The 20053-nt window shown below is 45.3% G+C and overlaps 1 protein-coding gene across 1 annotated transcript; it reads left to right on the top strand.

Moving 5' to 3' along the window:
* The first annotated feature begins 3681 nt into the window (after positions 1–3681).
* LOC139286625 (zinc finger homeobox protein 3-like) lies at positions 3682–15358 on the top strand. Its single transcript, XM_070907495.1, is given in 10 exon segments — positions 3682–5350; positions 5442–5980; positions 6145–6358; positions 7016–7123; positions 7256–7392; positions 7608–7718; positions 9255–9435; positions 9526–14291; positions 14428–15093; positions 15242–15358. Coding segments are annotated over 10 exon segments (8508 nt in total).
* The last annotated feature ends 4695 nt before the right edge of the window (positions 15359–20053 follow it).

Genomic DNA, 20053 nt, shown 5'->3' with positions numbered 1-20053 from the left:
ACAGAAATGGACACCAATCTAGGCTTAAATGTGTTTTTGTTTTCCAAAACTGAGAAAATGAAGCCCGAAACCCAGACCTGCAGCCTCAGTTCAAAAAACAAGCAAGGGTGCAATGTCTCCTTTCATACCCCAACACATATAGACGAGACTTTTTGTCTTTTTGTTTTAAGCATTTTTCTTTTTTCTTTTTTTCTTGTTTTTTTTTAGATCTCTTTGTCAGACGAGAATATTTGTCTGCCCAAACCTTACGATTACAGGGTACAACTTTCCCCAAAGCAAGAGGGCTGTCACACAGAAATTCAAATATTTCATGAAAAGAATGCATTTTAAGTCTGGGACATAATGCCGACATCTGACCCGTCTAACCCGTGCTTCATCTCAAACAAAATGTCAATATGATATTCCTAAAATAATCCTCCAGGGCCTTGCAGTGTGTCTGTAGTCCTCAATAGTGAATCACGGTGATAGTGTCGCATTTTGTGTCAGATTTTCTGGCGTCATAATATTCTTCTGAGAAGCCAATTTGTCTGCTTTTTTTTGTCCATATTTACTTTATTTCACTTAGTGTTTTTTTTTATTAGCGTATGTCTCTTTGGTGATTTTTCTGCTATATTGTCTTCTGTCTACATTTTTAGATCAGCTGAAATTTGGCTTAATGTCCATGTATAATGTGTTATTGGCATTTTTAGCCATAATGTTCCGTCTGTTATTAAAAATTCAACGTTTCAGCTGTATTTTCTCGTACTTTTTAATATTTTCCTCTTCTCTATGCGTCCCCCTGTAGCCTCTCCCCCTCCCTCTTCCCCCCCTCCCTCTCTTTCTCTCTCTCGCGGAATCCTATTGATCCAAACGGGCTAATTAGCGGTGTCTGCGCAATTACGCACATGCGCACTGGGCGTAATCTCAGCCATTTTTTGAAGGAAACTAATTAGCAGGAATAAAGAGCCAAGTGTTTTCCCCCCACAGTGATCAGAACTCATTCTACCTCTGGAGCTCGCACAAACCCCTCCGTCCCCCATCTTCTGTTTACTACAGCCTATATGTAGCTTTAATTACACTGTTGTTTGGTAACAACTTGGACCCCGCTGCTCTCTCTCCCTCTCCCCATTTTTTTCCCTCCTGGCTCCGTAAAAACGCAGAGGATCATTCATAAGGAATGAGTGGGCTCTCTATACGATTGTTTTCTGGACTACTACACATTCAGCGTACGGAGCTTTGTACCAGAGCCGCTGCAGAAATGTAAGTCTGCCATTTGTTTACGATATTAAAGGGACCTGGGAGGAAGCGACCCGGCGGTGGGGAGGAGTGGGGGGGTGTTTGGTCAGTGCAGCCTGTAAATTCGCACAAATCAAGCTTTTTGTCGATCTGTTTGTGCATTGAGTCACCTGTTACTGGTTACTGAACGCGATTACTCTCGGTTTAGCTGAATCGGAGTGTGGTACGCTGCGGTCCACTGTAAACAAAGGCTGAAGTAGTCTGGAGGCTGAATGTCGGTCAGTGGCTTGACAACACGGACTGAGACGGGGAGTGAACTTCAAGCCGCTGCCCGCCCGGTATTCTCCAACAGCCCCGCTTGTAAATGTAGTAAAACACGGCTTAGTGTCATTACCTTGAGACTGTATGTGGTCCAATGGGTCCTCACGCAAAGCAGTTGCGTTCAAAACAGTATTTGTCCACGTCCACGTCCTTTAATGACAAACAAAATGCATTTTCCTAAAGTATAGCCACACAACTCTTCTCTCTCTGTCTCTTTCTCTCTCCCCCTTCACACCAGGGGTGTTTCTCTCTGTTCTTAACACACGCACACACACGCACACACACACACACACACACACACACACCAGCACCAGCCTAAGATAGAGATTCAGGGAACACACTTTTTGTTATCATTTTATGTTGCGCAATCTGCATTATGCACACCCAATAACAAAGATATCTCGTGTATTAATATTTTCAAACAATTTCTAATATGCATGTTAAATATCAGGTGTTTTGTGTGTGTGCACTTAATTGACAATATCAGAATCAGTTTGTAGTGCACAACAGGATGTACGCTTATTAACACACACACACACACACACTGATGCACACACAGGTTGTTAAATGATGGTTTCCCGTACTTGTGATCGATAGAGAGCCAGGAATGTTTGTATAAATAGTTACATTGCCGATAGACCCAAGTTATTGATTGCAGTGTAAATGAAAATCTTTATCAGATTAGAGACTGTTCTCAGCTGCTGGCAGGCAGGCCCAGCCCCTCAGCGCTATCCAGCAGGACAGTGGACAGCTGCAGTGGGCAAGGGTCTGTGGCCTGTGACATAAACACAGTACATTAAAGCACTATCAGAGTGCCGATATGAGCCATATATCTTTAAGGTGCAGAGAGGGGAGAGGGGGTGGCTACAGGAGAGAGGGAGAGAGAGGGTGTTTGAGGAGGAGGAGGAGGGGGTTGGTTGGTTGAAGGAGAAGGTGAAAGGGTACATTAAGGTCTCTCCTTGATTAAAAAAGGTCAGTAATGAGACACACAGAGTAAGAGAGATGTATCTGTCTCATCTGGCATCCATCTGTCAGTCAGAAACCGAAGAGGAGGGAGGCCCGATTTATTTGTTAGGAAAACCTCTGTAGTGGTGCATGATTGTGCTGGTGTTTCAGACTCTTTGTGCAACCTCACTGCTCAATTTTTGGAAATTTCAAGGATTAACTTGAATGGTTATGGTCATTCACGTATGATAAAATGTCATAGCCTTTTGCTAGTTTCATTAAAACCATTTTTCAAAAGCCGAGGAAATGCAGTCTTAAAATATACAGATTTTAAAACTCTCCTTTAAATGTTTTTAAACACTCAACCATTATTGACTAAATACATAAAGTTTCAGTTTATTACAAAAAGGGATTCATTATTTTGTGTCTGGGTGTGTTTGTAGTGTGCAAGCAATGGGACACAATATTATACACACACAATGAGGAGAGGTCAAAATATAATACACTGCAACACCACAAACAATTGCTTCAAAAATTGCAACAGATTTTAATAAACACCCGTCTGAAATCTCAGCAAAAATTGCTTCACACAAGTATTTGTTGTATTTTGGACTAAAAGATTACACAGGTGTTTGTTTTACTGTGTCCTGTGTTTGCACTACGTGTTATAAAATGGCTCTTGCTAAGCAGAGATCCTGTTTCCACACCTAATATCTCTGCTCTAATTCACAGCAAAAGATATAGAGAATGATACAGTGGCTTTAAAAACTGTTCATTTATCCGCCTTTATCTAAGTGTGGCAATTTAGTGGAAGCCCTTTAGCTCAGAAGCGTTCTGTTCTTTATTTAATCCGATCCCCTGAGGAATATTACAGACCTCCTGCGTAGCCTTTACCCGCATTCCTCTACCTAGTTTAGCGCTCATGCTATTGATTTTCCCATTAAGGGCTAACGCTAACCCCTGAGTAACCAGCCTCTGTATTGCACACTGTGAAGGCTGTATTGAACAGATGCTATCCTGGGACTGTAATCAATGGCCTCCACTGTTATGCAATATTATTTACATGACTCATGTATTTCATTTCCTACTCTTTTCCCCTCACTTTTCTGCTGTCTCTGTCTGTCCTGCTCTCTTCTTCTCCTTCTCTGTATCTGAAACACACAGGTGGGGAAGTAATGCGTGGCAGCTGTAGCCTCTGGTATGGACAGCGGTGAGGGAGGAGGAGGGGATGGAGGGGGAGGAGAGGAGAGAGATGCTGACCTCAGTCCCCAGGCTTTATCTCTTCCTCTCCTGACCCTGGCGGTCATTCCTGAGCAGGGGTCATCCTCTCATACCTCAGCCATGGCCCCTGCCAAAGAGCCCCTGACCCTGCCTCAGCAGGAGGAGGAGGGCGCAGAGGGGTCCCAGGCTAGAGAAGAGACCCAGGGAGGTGAGCAGAAAGAAGGAGGCCGACATTCACAGGAGAATGGAGCGTGTCAAAAGCAGGGGATGAAGGAAGACTTCGGAGAGGGATATTTGTCAGGGCAAAGGAAGGAAGAAGGGGAGGTGCATGTAGGTGCGGGAGAGGCGTCAGTTACAGGGGGCCTCCCAGCAGCCCTTAGCAGCCGAGGCGGAGAGGAGGAGAAGGAAGAGGAGGAGGCCATCTCAAACCAAAGCCAAACCAAATCCAAATGTTCTTTATTACCTCAACAGAGCCAGCACAGCTCTTCTTCCAGCACTGCAAAGGCCAGTGGCACACTCGACAGCAAAATAGCCGCCTCTCCAAAGCCCTCCCCCGCTCCTTCCACCTCTCCAAAGCCCTCCCCTTTTCTTTCCACCTCTCCAAAGCACTTCACTTGTCCGTTCTCCTCTTCTGCCCTGCTGAGCGAGACAGAGGTAAAAGACATTAAGGGAGATCAGGGCTGGATTTCTGGGTTTCCTCAGAGCTTTAAATCCCAGCAGTCTATTCTGGCTTTTCCACTGGCAGGTACGGAGCCTGCCAGTACACCTGCTGAGGATGACTGGCCGGCAGGGGTTCCTCACTCTTCCATTTCCAATGGAGATGGTGCCAAAGCTCCAGAACCAAATGACAGCCAGCTAGACACAGAGGTGGATGATGAGAGAGACAAAGAAGAAGAACAGAAAGAAGCTGTCCTTAAAAACCTCAACCAAGACCTCTCTCCTAATTCACTGACTAGCCACATGACCATAATGCACTCACGCAATTCCTGCAAGACACTGAAATGCCCCAAGTGTAACTGGCATTATAAGTCTCAGCATACACTGCAAGTCCACATGAAAGAGAAACATCCGGAGACGGGAGGCCAGTGTGTGTGCGGTGCCTCTGGGGGAAAGTGTGTGTGTGGAGGTGCAACACGAGGTGTGTGTGGATATTGCAGTTCGGGGAAAGCCCATCCTCGCTTGGCCCGTGGTGAAACCTACGCCTGTGGCTACAAGCCCTACCGCTGTGAGGTGTGTGACTATGCTACCTCATCGAAAGGCAACCTCAGCATACACATGCAGTCGGATAAACACCTTAACAACGTTCAAACTGGGGGACACTCGAATGGTCACATGCACACTCCTCACACTACCAACAATAGCAGCTCCTCCAACGGTCACGCAGTGGATGAGCCTGCATACAAGCTCCCACTCTCTATTCCCACGCCTGCTTCCCAGCCCACCAAGCTTACACCACCTGCACACTCTCACTCTCATGGTAAGCGGTGGCGGTGTGATGTGTGCGACTATGAGACCAGCATTGCCCGCAACCTGCGCATACACACCACCAGCGAGAAACACACACATAACATGCTACGGCTCCAGAGAGGTTACTATCTGTCTCACTGCAGGAGCCTTGCCCCGCAGCTTAAACACCTTCAAAACACAGGTGAGTAATGCATCACATCATCTCGCTGTAATCAAAGATGAAAAGTTTGAAAAATGTCTGAATGCTTACAGGGTTTCTCTCTGTGTTTTAGGCGCTGAGCTCTCCTTGAACATGCGACTGACCAGTCAACAAGTCGCAGAACAGCCAGTCACCCTTGGGTCTACACTGACCCCTTCTCCCTCCCCGTCTCCCTCACCCCCTCCAGCCCCATCTCTGTCCCCCACTGGACCCCTCTCCCAGGGAGTGTTTCAATGCCTTGTCTGCTCCTGCTTTTCGTCCGACAGCTTAGAGTCTGTGGAGCAGCACCTGAACGCCCCTCGCTCTCTGCCCCAGTCTGAGTGGTGTTCCCTGGTCGCTGGTGGCTGCCACTGCAGGCTGTGTGGCTACACCACCCCGCTGAGGGCTAACTTCTCCTTACACTGTCAGACTGACAGACACCGCACCCGGTACCAGCTTGCTGCTCACCTCCAGGAGGGTGGAGACAGGGGTCAGGAGGGGGCTGCCCTTATTGCTAAGGGCAACCCCGTCCAGCTGAGGTGCAACCTGTGTGACTACGTGACCAGCAGTTTGGAGAAGCTACGAGGACATTCCCTCAGTTCACACCACGAGGCCAGCGTCCGGGTTTACAGAGTCAGTACACTCTCAATAATAACCCCTTTGTCTTTGGACCTGCAAGAAGCATTTGAAATAAAAATGTATTTAGCAATTCATGATAATCAGACTAGATTTATGAACTGTTGTCCAACCATAATAATTTAAGTGCTTTCGCTCCTTTTCTACCTCATTATTTTTAGTTCCTGCAGCAGTATGATGGTGAGGTTGATGGAGGTTCGTGGCTGTTCCATTGTCTCCTATGCAACCACTCCTCCTCTTCCAAACTCCAAGTCCTGAAACACAGTCAAACCCCAACCCATCAGCAGAGGGAAGGGCTGCTACAGCTGCAGCCAATGGGCGGAGAGGAACTGGCAGCCATTTTTACCATCAGGAAAAGCCCTGACGGTGACACAGGTGAGAATATGAATTGTGTGAGTCTATTTGATTTCATGTCACATGTGCTTCCTGACATTAGAGAGCAGACGGGATTAAGATGAAAAGAGGGAGAAAATGAGTAATGGCTGTTGCTGAGATATTGATCAAGTAAATTGATTAGTCGATACACATCCTTGTTATATCCCCAATAACCCCTGACAACAGCTAACTAGCACCTGCTAATCAATTGATCAATACAAATCCCCTGGACAAGTATGGGGGAGGTGGAGGCTAATCACCAGTCTGCAGTCTGTTCAAGATAAAACACTGAATTTACATCGTCTGGAGTGTGTGAGCTGCTGGCACAACACATAAAATGAGTAGTTCAACACTTCAGTTGTGAATTGAGTGTATCCTGTGATTTGTCTGTGTGGATTAAGACCTATAGAGGTGAACTGATGTGTTGTAAATCCATATTACCTCTACTTCACCTCTGAGGAGAATCTAATGGAGAATCAATACTTGATCAATAGTGTATGGAGACAAGCAAGAAGTGTGATCCAAAGACATCTGTCTTTTTGAAGGATGCTATCTAGAAAATACTATAAACTGCAAATTAGCCTGATAGTCTGTGAGAACGTATTGTATGAAGCACAATGTTTGTGTAACATAATTATATGTGTCGTCGCCTCCCAGGAGAGCTCAGTGAGGATATGGAAACTTCCAGTGAGACCACCACTGGTCCTTTGGACACAACCAAAGACACATGTAACTTGGGGGAGAAGCATATTTCTGAGGAGACAGGTAGGGTTTCATGCCTTCATGTCAACACATTCAACAACATATTATAGTAAACTCAAATGATAGTATGATAATTTATTACATATATAGTAAATATCAATCTATTTACATGTTCATATACATTTTTACTTGAAGAAGAAACTAGGGGGAAGGAAAGAGAAAAGAGGGAGTCATCGCCCCCAGTCAAACGTCCATCCTCAGGATGTGAAGAAATGGAAAACTCCATCTCAACCAAACGCCCCAGAATACACCAGCAAAATGAGAACCAGCAGGTGAGCAGTTGACACATTTTAATAATTTCAGTATATCCATGTGAATATAAAATGTAACAACAGACACAATAAATGAATTTCTAGATTAGAAGACCTGGCAGTTGCTTGTGTAATCCCACAAACCCATGCACATCAGTGCTCTCTTGCATCCTCCTAATTCATTTTATTAACCATTTTTCTAACTTTTCTCTCTTCTTTTCTCTCTTCTCTTCTAGACTGTCCAGTGCCCTTTGTGCCAGGTTAAACTCCCATACACACAGCTTCAACAGCATCTCACACATGTGCACAGTGTGGCGCAGGACTGTGTAGACAAGCTCATCAGCACAGTAAGTGTATCCAAGTATGTATTTGTTATATTTGCGTTCGTCAGGAAGCAAAAGAAAATGAGAAGGCAAAGCGATGGGGGATGGGAGAGAGTGAAATGTAGGGAGACAATTCCATTAAGAAGGCACCAGAGAGAAAGGCAGCGCTTTTTTTTAATGCATGTTTAAGTAGCTCCCCGCTATCATCTTTGATGCAGCCGTGCATTCTGTGTGTATGTGTATGCGCGACTTTTAGAGTGGAAGAGCGAGGGTTTGACTGAGTGAGTGAGGGGAAAGCCAGTCTTTCTATAATGCATGTTTAAGTAGCCCTCTATTACCAGAAGTGCAGTCAAGCTAAAAAGGGGCCCCCATGCTTTTTACTGTGTCTCTCCAACTAACAAAGACTGGTCATCTATCCACATCACCATCCTCCATCTCCCTGGCCCGTATGCTAAGTGGCCTTTGTCTCTTGCGCTCTTCGCCTCCACTTGACTGACTGCTTTTCACCCTTTCTCCCCTCTGCTGTCCCTTTCTCCCCCCTCCAGCTACTCCTATCATTCCTATTCAGCAATCTCTGTCCCTGCCCCTCCCTTTCTGTCTCTCCCAAGCTCTCTCTCAATTTCTTATGCGTTACCCCTCCCTTACTCACTCACTCACTCACTCTCTCTCTCTGAAGCAGTTTTTTTTTGTTTATTGCCCCATACTTCCTTCCTCCCTCGCCCTGCTCCCTCTCTTTTTCATATTCTACACCCCTTACCCCCCCTCACCATCATCCTCCCTTCTTCCCCTCCTACCCCTCCCTCACTCTCTCTGATAGTAATTGAGGTTCATTAATTCAGACTGAGGTGATGATGGCCATTATGTACCTTGCTTTCCAATTATGCTCTCTAGATTAAGCCTGACCTTCAGTTTTCTCTGCAGTGTGTGTGTGTGTATGTGTGTGTGTGTGTGTGTGTGTGGGGTGGTTCTTCTCTTTCTCTCTTATGAAGCTGTTACGCAGAGAAAACTCTTGTCATGTAAATCTCATCTTTAGCTGTCTGTCCTTTCCTTAGGGTAGCTAGCTGTTCGCATAGATATAGTATTTGCTCTCAGTGCTTGAAGCTGTGGAGATGGAGGTTTTCTATATGAAGAATGATTTTAAATAAATTCATTATTCAGCTCAGTAAAGTTTTATTAAACCCTCGGGGCATGTTGGAGGGTGTCGTAGGAACTGAAGGGCAGACCCACATATCTCAACCATATACACTTATTACCAAATTGATGTGCCTTGCTGTCTATACTGCTGTGCAGGCAGGTGCAAGATGTAACGATACACTCACAGATTCACACTTTAATGTTTTATGATATTTGGACAGGGTGTGCAGGGACTCTCGGTTTATATATATCGATATTTGCTTGCTAATACAATGCTGTACAATTAAACATGTTTTATTCATAATGTCAGATTAAGAAAATATGGTAATATCCCATATTTCTTTTAGTCTGAATTGGTAAAACAACACATAGTGTAGCTGGCAATAAAACCAAAACTGACAGACTGTCGCATTTCTTTTCTTCCAGGTCACTCTATCCATGGAACAACCGCAGCCTCAGCTGCAGACAGAACCACAGACAGAGTTGTGCACAGATGATACTAAAAATAAAAACACCAAGAATAACAAAGGTTGGTATAAAATGCATGATAAAACTGACCACAATTTAGATACTAATTAAATAATCATAAATACCAAACCATGTCATGGCCATTTGTTCAAAACACATTGTCTTGTTGGCCCAATGTTATTGCAAAATATATTTAAATTCACAATCACTATTTTTATGCATTTTGCAGGCATTTCAGAGGAGAACACTGAGGGAGATGTAGCCGCACCCAAAGATGTCACAGCTCTACTCACCCCACCCCTAGAAGACAACACCACTCACCCTTCCAATGGCAGACTGGCTCCTCAGTCCCCAACTCAGATCCCCCCTTCCTCCCCGCCCACCTCCCCATCCAGCGATCTCCCTCCCCTTTCTGATCGCCATGGTTACCGGTTCCGTTGCAGCAGGTGCAGCCTGGCGTTCCCCACTCAGGAGAAGCTCCAGCTGCACTGGCAGTACCATGCCATGAGGGCGGCGACAGAGTGCCCCCTCTGTTCAAGACAATGCCGCAGTCAGGAGGCCCTGCAGAGACACATACAGAACACACACTCACAGCTGGAGAACACACAGGGGCAGAATACACTCTTACCACCTCATACTGCGCAATGCATGGAGCATAGTAGGAATTTAGTTCAACAAGATTTTAGTTTATCACCTCAAGTGGGTCAAGAAGCAGGAGAGGGTGAGGATGAAGAGATAGAGGAAGAAGCACTTGTCATGGAGGGAAAGGAGGAACAAAAAGAAGTTACATTTAAAGAGAAGGACATGGTTGGTGAAGTTGATGGGGGTGAGGATTTAACTGAGCCAGAGAAAGGGCCACATGAGGAGATCATATCAGAACCTAGTTCCAGCTCTCTTGTTAAAAAGAGCTCCAACCCCACAATGGACCGCTATCTGGATCCAACCAGGCCCTATAAATGCACCATATGCTCTGAATCTTTCACCCAGAAAACCATTCTTCTGGTCCACTATAACTCTGTGTCCCATCTCCACCGGGCCAGACGAGCCCTGCAGGACTCTGGCACAGGTGTGGCTGCCCCAGAGGCTCCTCGTGGCCCAGATCCTAGGCCCTACCGCTGCCGATTGTGCGGAGTGGGCTATAGCCAGAGCTCCACACTTGACATACATCTTCGCTCTGTTCTTCATCAGACTAGAGCTCGTGCTGCCCAGAATTCAGCTCCACAGACCCCAGCATCTAGTGTAGCTGCTCCAGTGTCAGTCCCCACTACTGCTACTCAGGCTGCTACCACCAGAGAGGAAACACCCAAGAGTTTGCCTTTCACCAAGAGGCCAGATGTAGTAAGCTCTTCAACCTCTTCGCTATTAGGCCTGGGCTTAGCAGCTGAGGCCCAGCCAACCCTTTCTAACCCTACTGACAGCAAACAGGCTAAAAAGAGAGTGGCAGAGCTTCTAGCATCAAGAAGTCAGCTAATGCTAATACAACAGCAGCAGTTAGCCCAGGCTCAGGCACAGGCCCAAGCTCAGTTACAACAACACACAGCTCTGCTCCAGTCCCAAATGATACAGCACCTTCCCTTGGGGCCAGAGAACCTCCTTAAACAACACTTCCCCTTGGCACCAGACAACTTGCTCTCCCTGCAGCAGCAACTTCTTCTGCCCTTTTACTTGTCAGGAGACATGAAGCTTCACACAGAGTTCAATGTTAAGAGCCCAGAACTTACTCAGTTAGTAACTGCAAACTCCATCCCAAAAGAACTCGTCAAGACAGAAGCTAAAAGGGAGTCCCAACCCCAAAGGGATGAGAAACAAACCCAGAGACAAAATTCAAACTCAGCTGTTAGCCAACCAAAGGATCATATGCAGTGTGATGCCAAGGTTGAAGCAGGCTGCAGTGGATCCTCCATCAACCAGACAGAAAGAGAACACAGCAATTCTAGTCTTGAGGAAGAAAAAGAAGAAATGCCTGTTCCTACTGTTAAAAAGGAGAGTCAGAAGGAGGAAACCTCCTCATTTAATCTTCTTGGATTGCAGTGTCCTCCTCCCAGAGTGCCCTATGCTGCTGTGAATGGGGAGCCCGTTAGAGCCCTGCTGCAGAGTTATGGCTATGAGTTGGCACTGCAATATATACAAAGTAGACACAGACACCAGCAGCAGATATCAACTCATATGATACCAGATAAACAAGAATGCTCTGATATTAACAAGATGGAGGTGTGCTCAGAGGAGGAAAGAGATGAGTTTAGTGAACTACAGGGTGGAAAGATGGAAGGCTGTAACAAGGATAACAAAGGAATAGAACGAGAGATAGAAAGTTTGCCACTAGAGAAAAAGCAGAACAATGAGGAATCGGCGAACAAAGAGAAAGGATGCTGTAGAACAGAAGAAAAGTGTAGAGACTGTGGCAAGTTTTTTTCAGATACCTTGATTTTAAAAAGCCACCGGGAGTACATTCACAGGATGCTGTTTCCCACTGCTGCACTGGAGAGGTTTTCCAGAGAATACAGGCTGCAGTATGACCAGATGTACCCCCTCACACAGCCTAAATCTGGGGAGAATTCAGCTACTTGCACCCATGCTGCAGCTCCAGCCCCATCCTCAGAATCAGAACCAGCACCGGAACCAGTTAAGCCTCAAGTTAAAACTCTTGCACCCTCACCTGTACCCTCAGTTTTAGACCCCATAAACAAAACATGCACTCCAGCTAAAGACCTAACACCAACTGCCCCACCTTCTTCTCCTCCATTTCCTTCTCAAGAATGTCCACAACAAGAGGCACCCATCCCAAGCACACCTGCTACAGTTACTTCTCAAACCATATCCCCAACGCCCAAGTCCATACCTCTTTCCTTACCCAAAATACCTATGCTTCCTCTTCCCTTGCCCCAGCTTTCTATACCCCCACTGTCTTTACCTAAGCTTACTCTTCCCCCCATTCCTTTTCCCATGGAGCTGCCTCTCCTCTCTCCAGTTATGATGCAGTCTTTGGCTCTACAGTCCCAACCCTGGTTAGAATCAAGTGTGAACCCTGAGTTGGTAAAACTCTACCAATCTCTTGGGCAGCAGCCACAGCTTAGTCCATCTTTGCTAGCTCAGCAACCCCAGCTCAGCCCAGCTTTGCAAGGTCAGCCTCCACAGCTCAACCCTGCGCTGCTGGGTCAATCATCCCAACCCAGCCCCATCCAAACAGGACAGCAACCCCAAGTCAGCCCAACAATACTTGAACAACAGGGTAGGAGAACCCGAACACGAATCTCTGAGGATCAACTGACTGTTCTGAGGAAACACTTTGATATTAACAGTCTCCCCAGTGATGAAGAGATCAACAAGATGTCTGCTCTGTCTGGTCTGCCTCATAAAGTCATCAAACACTGGTTCCGTAACACCCTATTTAAAGAGCGCCAGCGAGACAAGGATTCCCCTTACAATTTTAATAACCCCCCAACCATAGCCCTGGAGGAGTCCAGAGAGGAAGTAGCACAAAACCAGCCTCTGACACTTTCCCCATGTTCACTGTCCCCGGGCCTTCCAGCCAACGCCTCCCCACAGTCCCAGGCACCAGACCTCCAGAGAGGGGAGCCCCATAGAAGCCGACGCTCTTCTCGGACCCGCTTCACGGAGCAACAGCTGGAGACCCTGCAGAGGGTGTTTGAGGGCACTCCCTACCCCAGAGAAGAAGAATATGACAGGTTGTCTGCTCTGTTATCTCTCCCTAACAGAATCATTGTTGTATGGTTCCAAAATGCTCGACAGAGAGCCCGCAAAAATCAAGACCGGGGGACAGACGATGGATTAGAGGGGAAGAACCAGCTTGATAACATTCACAGACAAAGAAATGGCTGCTACAAGAATGATGATGATGACGAGGATAAAAGCTGTGGGGATGAAAGACAAGATGAATCTCAGAATGAAAACTCTATGGATTTCACTTATGAGTATTACACCAACCCTGACTCACCTGCCCTTGATTCTTCCTCTCACTGCACAGAAAGTGAGCATCCAACAGCTAAAGGTGAACCAACACCTGTTACTAGGAAACAAGAAGATATAACAGTCTCTCCTCAGGCTAACAGGAGCCCAGCTCTTGTTCAAACTAAAAACGGAATTTCAGATGCAGACATGCAGTGTAAGGAAATATTTCAGGCCATGAAAACAGGGTCCTCTCCACAACATGAGCCCAATCTGTGTCCAGAAAGTACTCCAGAAAGACCCCAGCCTTGCTCTTCCTCCTCTACACAAAAAACAGTACCCACCATCTTGTCCATGGCTCATTCCAGCCAGGGGCATACGCACAGCCCTCGTTCTGATCAAGCTGTTGAAAAGCCTGCTGATACATCACCCAGCATCCCTGCTGCTCCGGAGTCTGAAACAAGTCACACACTGCTGCCTGATTCCACCTCTGGCCTATCCACTGAACCCCAGTCAAAAAGCCAGCTCCAACCCCAAACCCAGGCTCAGTTCCAGTGCAGTCTCTGTCCAGTGGCCTTGCCATCATTCCAGCTGTGGCAGGAGCATCAGACCAGGCACCTCCTGGCAGCTCAGTCCCAGGTCCAATTTCTCCACTCGGGCTTCACAGACCGAACCATGCCTTACATGATGCTCCACCCCAACCACACCCTGATGGCTGGCCAAATGCTTTCCAGTGCTATGTCCCAGATGCACTCTAATCCCACACATCCTATGATTTCGCACTTAAACGGCATACAAATGAAAAACACACTATCTGATCACTCAAATAACACCCTCGCCAGTCTCTCTCAAAGTTCCTCGATACCCATGAAGCAGAGTTCAAAGCTTATGTTGGAGACTAGTTTTGAAGGCCAAAGGGGCGGTAGAGAGGTTGAGGAGGAGCACCGAAGGGATAAGCGTCAGAGAACCACCATCACCCCAGAACAGCTTGAAGTGTTGTATCAGCGCTACAGCTTGGACTCTAACCCCACCAGAGGAGTCTTGGAAAGCATTGCACGTGATGTAGGCCTCTCAAGACGTGTGGTTCAGGTACTTTATGGATGTTTGTTGTGTTTGAATATGTGTGAATGTTTCTGAGACAGAGGGACAGAAAGCAAGGCACAAAAAATGACTTAATGCTTTTGTGTATTTCAAATTTTATAACATACTGGTCTTTCTTTCACAGGTTTGGTTTCAGAATACACGAGCCAGAGAGAGAAAAGGACAGTTCCGGTCAATGGGGCCAGGATCCAGTTTCAGCTTGGGTTTCAACCACCTGCGCTGTCCATTCTGCAGGGCTCTCTTCAAGGTAAAGAGTGCTCTGGATGCCCATATGAGGTCACGCCACTGGGCGGAGGCTGAAAGAGCAGGCTACAACTTATCGATGAGTAATGGATCCAATGGGCAAATTGGGATGGCTACATCATCTGTCATGGACAGACCAGGCCCATCTATCTCCTCCAACCATATCCTAAACCATGGCTATGTCATCAGCAACAAAGAGTTAACCGTGAAGCCACCTGCGATCTCTTTGTCTTCAACCACTGATCTCAACAACCTAGAGGAGGATGATGACTATGAGGAAGATGACGAGGAGTACCCATGTGAGGAGGGTTCCAGTATGGCTGACCAAGGTTCTCCTAGTCCTGAGGGATCTGGGGGTCCGAGCTCAGATTGGGGTGAGACACAAACTCTGCAGCAGCACCACCATCAGCAGCAGCGCCAAAGGACACAGATGAGCCACTTCCAAGTACTCCAGCTCAGAGACTTCTACAGGAGCCACCGTACCCCCAAACGACGCGAGTGTGAGGCACTGGGCCAGGAGTTGGGACTGCCTCACCGCGTGGTGCAGGTAACTGTTTAATATAAAAAATATATACATTTTATACAAATAATATAAATGCAGTTTGATCTACATTTCTTTAAAACGATAATTTCAGGAAGAAATTGGTCTTGTAAGGGTAATGGCTAATATTTATTCACACTAATCTTTTTTGCAGGTGTGGTTCCAGAATGCCAGAGCCAAGGAGAAGAGGGCTAGGAGCCTGAGCTCTGACTCTGCAGAGAGAGAGCAGGCCGAGCTGTCTGCAGGGGCAGGGGAGAGAGACAGAGCTTAGAGAGGAAGACTATGATCCCTTTGCTTCCTACTACATTCTCCCCAAAACCCCTCCTGCACCTGCTGTCGACCGCTAAACATATACACTGTCCACTTTGCTGCCAAACCTGTAACCTGAACACCCCAAAGATGCAGAGCCACAGTGGCCCAAAGAGAAACTCTCTCAACTGAAAGTAGGAGAGAGCCAAAACCAAGCCCTCTCTACCACAGCTTTCCTTTTCATATTGTTCTTAAACTCTTTCCTGGTCTGTCCTTTCTTGTTGAAAAGATATCCTCTCCCTATTCCGTCAAACACCTTATTACAACCAAACACCACCTTGATAAAACCAACCAGATGCCACAGAGGCCAAAGAGCATTCTCCAAGTATGTGACCTCACTGCCCAGCTAGACCTGCAGTCTACCTCTCAGTCTGCATGACAGACTCACAGTGGGCCCTCCACCAGACAGTGCTAGATGACTAGCTGTGTAGCATGTAGTGCCAGTCCATAAGAGGCTGGGAAAGAAATTGTCAAAGAGATTTTAGTGTAAATAGAGAGCTCCAAAAGATAAACTTGAAGAAAAACAAAGCAGTTAACTGTGGAAGAAGAAGAAGATGGGGAAAAAAAAAAACAAAACGGAAAAATATCCTTGAAATACACTGAGGTATTCGCATAGAGCTTTTGTAAAGACTGACTCAGATTCCAAAGCTCGTAACCAAAATTTTACATGTCTGTGGATTTAGTTTCAACATGTTTGTTTTCAGTAACAAACTGCAGAGCTGACGTCTGTACAGTGAATGGGTGCGATCTGCAGCTGGCCTAGGTAAGTCGAGTACCAATAGACTGATGCGGTGCTAGAATGCAGCTTCACCCTCCACAAGCCAATGATGAGTCTTCTGTTGTACATGTACACCTTCTATGTTCCTTTAGTGGATAACAGCCCAAATAGCACAGAACGTAAAGGCCAGTTTGTCCTGAAAGGGGCAAACTATTTTTTATAGCACTCAACCATTAAACTGTATATGAAAACTTTAACCAAACTCAAATTTACATTGTGTGTGTTTAGTAATAGTTTCTTAATATAAATCTTATGGATTGAGATAAACTGTCTTGCTTCGATATAATAGTGTCATGATTGTGAAAAGATTATGACAGCTTTGATATGTTCAGGCAAGGTGACTTACTGCCTTTCCGTTCTATTTGAATATACCAATGGCTGACCAATGTTATGTGATTAATGTAAAGCTTTCTATGCTCAGGTCAACAGCTCAACATGGCTCCATTTCAGATGTGATCTTAATACTGTACTTTTCTGTTTTTAAAACAGAAGAGGCATGGTTTAACCTTGGACTAAGTATTAACAGATATAAACAAAAACATCTCTGTATTTCAAAGATCTGAGCTTTTCACCTCTGAGTAATAGATTGTTACAAAAACCTTATTGAAACTAAAGTGTTTAATAGTGTGAGGGGTAAATGTACAGTATTTAGCTTTTGTATGGTTGACTCAAGACTTCATTGGATGATTGAGACATAGCTCCCTTTTCCACTTACAGACAGAGAGCTACTGCGCAAAGCTGAGAAAAACTTTGGATGTTATTGATGTTATTTTTGTACGCTTAATTTATTTTCCCTCTTTCTCCCTCCCTACCTACTTTCCTATTTTTCTCTCTACATTTCTTCCTGTGTTCATTTGCAACCAGCCCTTATTCTAACTGTAATAATGATAATATAACAATAATAGCTAAACAATAATTAATGCTTTAAGACAAAAATCCAAAGACGTGATAATACTTTAACCATATGACCTACAAAAATAAGCGCTACTGTTTACTTGACGATGTATTGCTGTTTTTAAAGAAGGAAGGAGTCCCTATATCTAAGCTACTGTTTTCTGCCTCTCATAAGCACACTGGAGACTCTAACCAAAACCCCAAACTAGAGCCATGGCAGTCTGTAATATAGCGGTTAAAGAGTTTTACTTCTCTTGAGAAATGTTGCAGTTTATTTTTCTTTCTTTTTTATCATAGTGTTGAACTTCAGCCCTTAAGGATGTCCAGTTTGCTGCTAATGTACTGTAGTTTCTAACGATACTGTAGAAAGATGCATGCTCTGATCGCTTTACAACTAGGCTTTAATGACTACAAACTGTAATGATACCTGTGATGCTGTTGATAAACTGCTCCTCTGTTATTCTGTTGAAAACAAATGGATATGTGGGGCTCAATTCCATCAGGTTTGTTTTTCAGTATCCTATTAATTACCCCCACTCAGAAGATAGAAATGGCTTTCGTAATACCAGAAATATTTTTTCAAGCTTCCAGTTTCAGAAAAACCTGCTTGGGGCATTCTCAATACTTATGGAGATACTGCATAGCTATTTGAAGGAGTTCAGCCCCAAACCTTCCACTGGTGTGGTGTCAGTCTTTCTGTGTTGCAATGTCTCTAGTTCATTTGTCCGGCTAAAACAGCTTTGCTGAACTCAGACTGACATCACAGCCAACTTTCCAAAGGATGTGGACTGACTAACTCATGTCATGTTTTGTTCTTAAACTAACCAATGTTTACGACAATACCAATGAGCTTTCTTCTGTACAGAAATGTGCATTCCAAATACCACAAAGGCAGTTTTTTGTATACTGATTATTTTAAATTTAATTTCTCTCGTATTCTCTTGATCTTAGTGACTGTAAGATGTACATATTGGGGTCCTCTATGGTGAAGGGACTCTGTTATCCTTACTGTAGGTAAAACTATTCTTTTCATTTTTTTCTGGATATGTTGTTGCCATAGTGATGACCAAAAAGATACCTGTGATGTGCACCTGTCCTTATGTCCTGCTCCAGTGGTTTAGTGTGTCTCTATACTCTCCCTCCCCCAGTTCCCCCCTATTGGTGTGTGTTTCTCTTCCTTTCCCTTCCCATACTCCACTGAGCTAAATAAAGTCTGCTTTGGTGCATGCTCTTGTCTCATCCCTTTGGTCTAACTGAGAGAAGCCATTTTGTGAATGTTGTGGTATGCGAGGGTGTCTGCCTGTTATATGTACTTCATATTCCAGGTTGTATGTTTGGTGGTGGTGTGTATCTGGCTGGAAAGCTTTTGATGTGCAACTACGTGTGTGTGTGTGTGTTTGTAACATGGCAGTGTGTGGAAGGCGTTTGGTGAATGGAGCCATGACCTCTGGGGTCACTTCATTAATTACATCTGTGACATTCAGCCAGATGAGTTTCCTTTGTGACTAAATGATATGATGAATATTAACGACCTCGGATGAATTACACTGCTGCTTCTGCTGCTGCTGCTGCTGCTGATGATAATGTGTTTTACGACTCTGGGAGAGAGGGGAGGAAAATTGCACACTACAGCACATTTAGGACACGCAGATTTTCATATGCAACATTTCAAAGACCACAGCGTAGGTTGGTAGGGCAGATTTTATTATTTTGTTATTTTTTTGTGTAAAACTTTCCAGTGGTTGATGAGACAACTTGCCAGAGAGGAAAAACTACAATCCAAGAATTCAGAATTGTTCATTCAGATTCTCAACCACAACCTGGTATCAGATCCTCATTCCCCAGCAGCAAGCCATTCGTTTCACCATTACACATAAATGCGACAACAGAGGAAACATATCCGTGAAACAGTTCTGATTGGGGTTGCAGGGAACAGATAAACAGATACATGGGGAGAACAATAGCAAAGTGAACACAGAAGACGGCTTGAGATAGCTTCGTAGCTGATGATAGCCATCTTAGAAAGTCATCCTGATAAAGTGATCCCCCACCATTTCTCCTTCTCCCTGTCCTCCCCCTCTTAATCAAATGAGTACTGTGCAGCTGGTGGGGTTGCGGCAAAAAGGGGTACGAGTGTGTGTGTGGAGGAGGTGGAGGGGGGGCTTTGAGGGATGGCGTGAAATTATTGCCTGCTGGTGTATATGTGTCGCTGGGGGTAGTAGGGTAGAGTAGGGGGTTGGGCTGGGGCTGGGGGGGGGGGTGTAATGTCATTGCCTGCTGGTGTATCTGTAGTGGGGGCTCATTTAGATTTAGATTGGTTATGTGAGGAGAGAGCTGAAAGGCCAGCTCATGTTTATGCATGAATCCCAAAGCATGCTGCTGTGGTGGAGCCCTGAGTTAAAGAGACAGAGCTGAAATACATTCGCACATTTAGACACAGCTCTGCTTCTTTGGATAAAGCTTCAGACGAAGGCGATGCTGTGCTATCAGATACATTTCAATCAGTTTGTGCGTGTGTAGGCCTGTTTGTGGCATTGTGCGTACGCCGGTAGTTTACACCTCCGTCCAAATGAGTATCATGCTGCTTCTTTTAATTTTAAAAACGTAAACATCCCTACCCACTGCCCGACTATGTCCTGAATATTGGTTTTGTATCACCTGCAGCTGATGCAGAGCTACACACAGTACATGGGTGCTTCCCACATTACACTCACTCACATGCTGAGAGTAATCAGTAAATGTCTTTGAAGGAGAGTTTGTTCAGCACTTCATCAGGTATAAAGTGGTTTTTATTTGGAAATGTGGTCCCTATCCATCTTTTAAATGACTTTTTAATGGCCGTCACACCATCCTAATCAATCATGTGGCAGAGCTAGCCTGCAAGCGCAAATACACTCTATTTATAATTCCTACATTCTGCCGCAAAAAAATGACATTCTGCGCCTTCTTAGTACTGTAAATGAACAGAAAAATTTGAGAAATTGT

This window comes from Enoplosus armatus, chromosome 6, assembly GCF_043641665.1.
Source record: "Enoplosus armatus isolate fEnoArm2 chromosome 6, fEnoArm2.hap1, whole genome shotgun sequence".
Lineage (NCBI taxonomy): Eukaryota > Metazoa > Chordata > Actinopteri > Centrarchiformes > Enoplosidae > Enoplosus > Enoplosus armatus.
The sequence above is the reverse complement of the archived record's forward strand: the minus strand, read 5'-3'. Positions and strand labels throughout refer to the sequence as shown.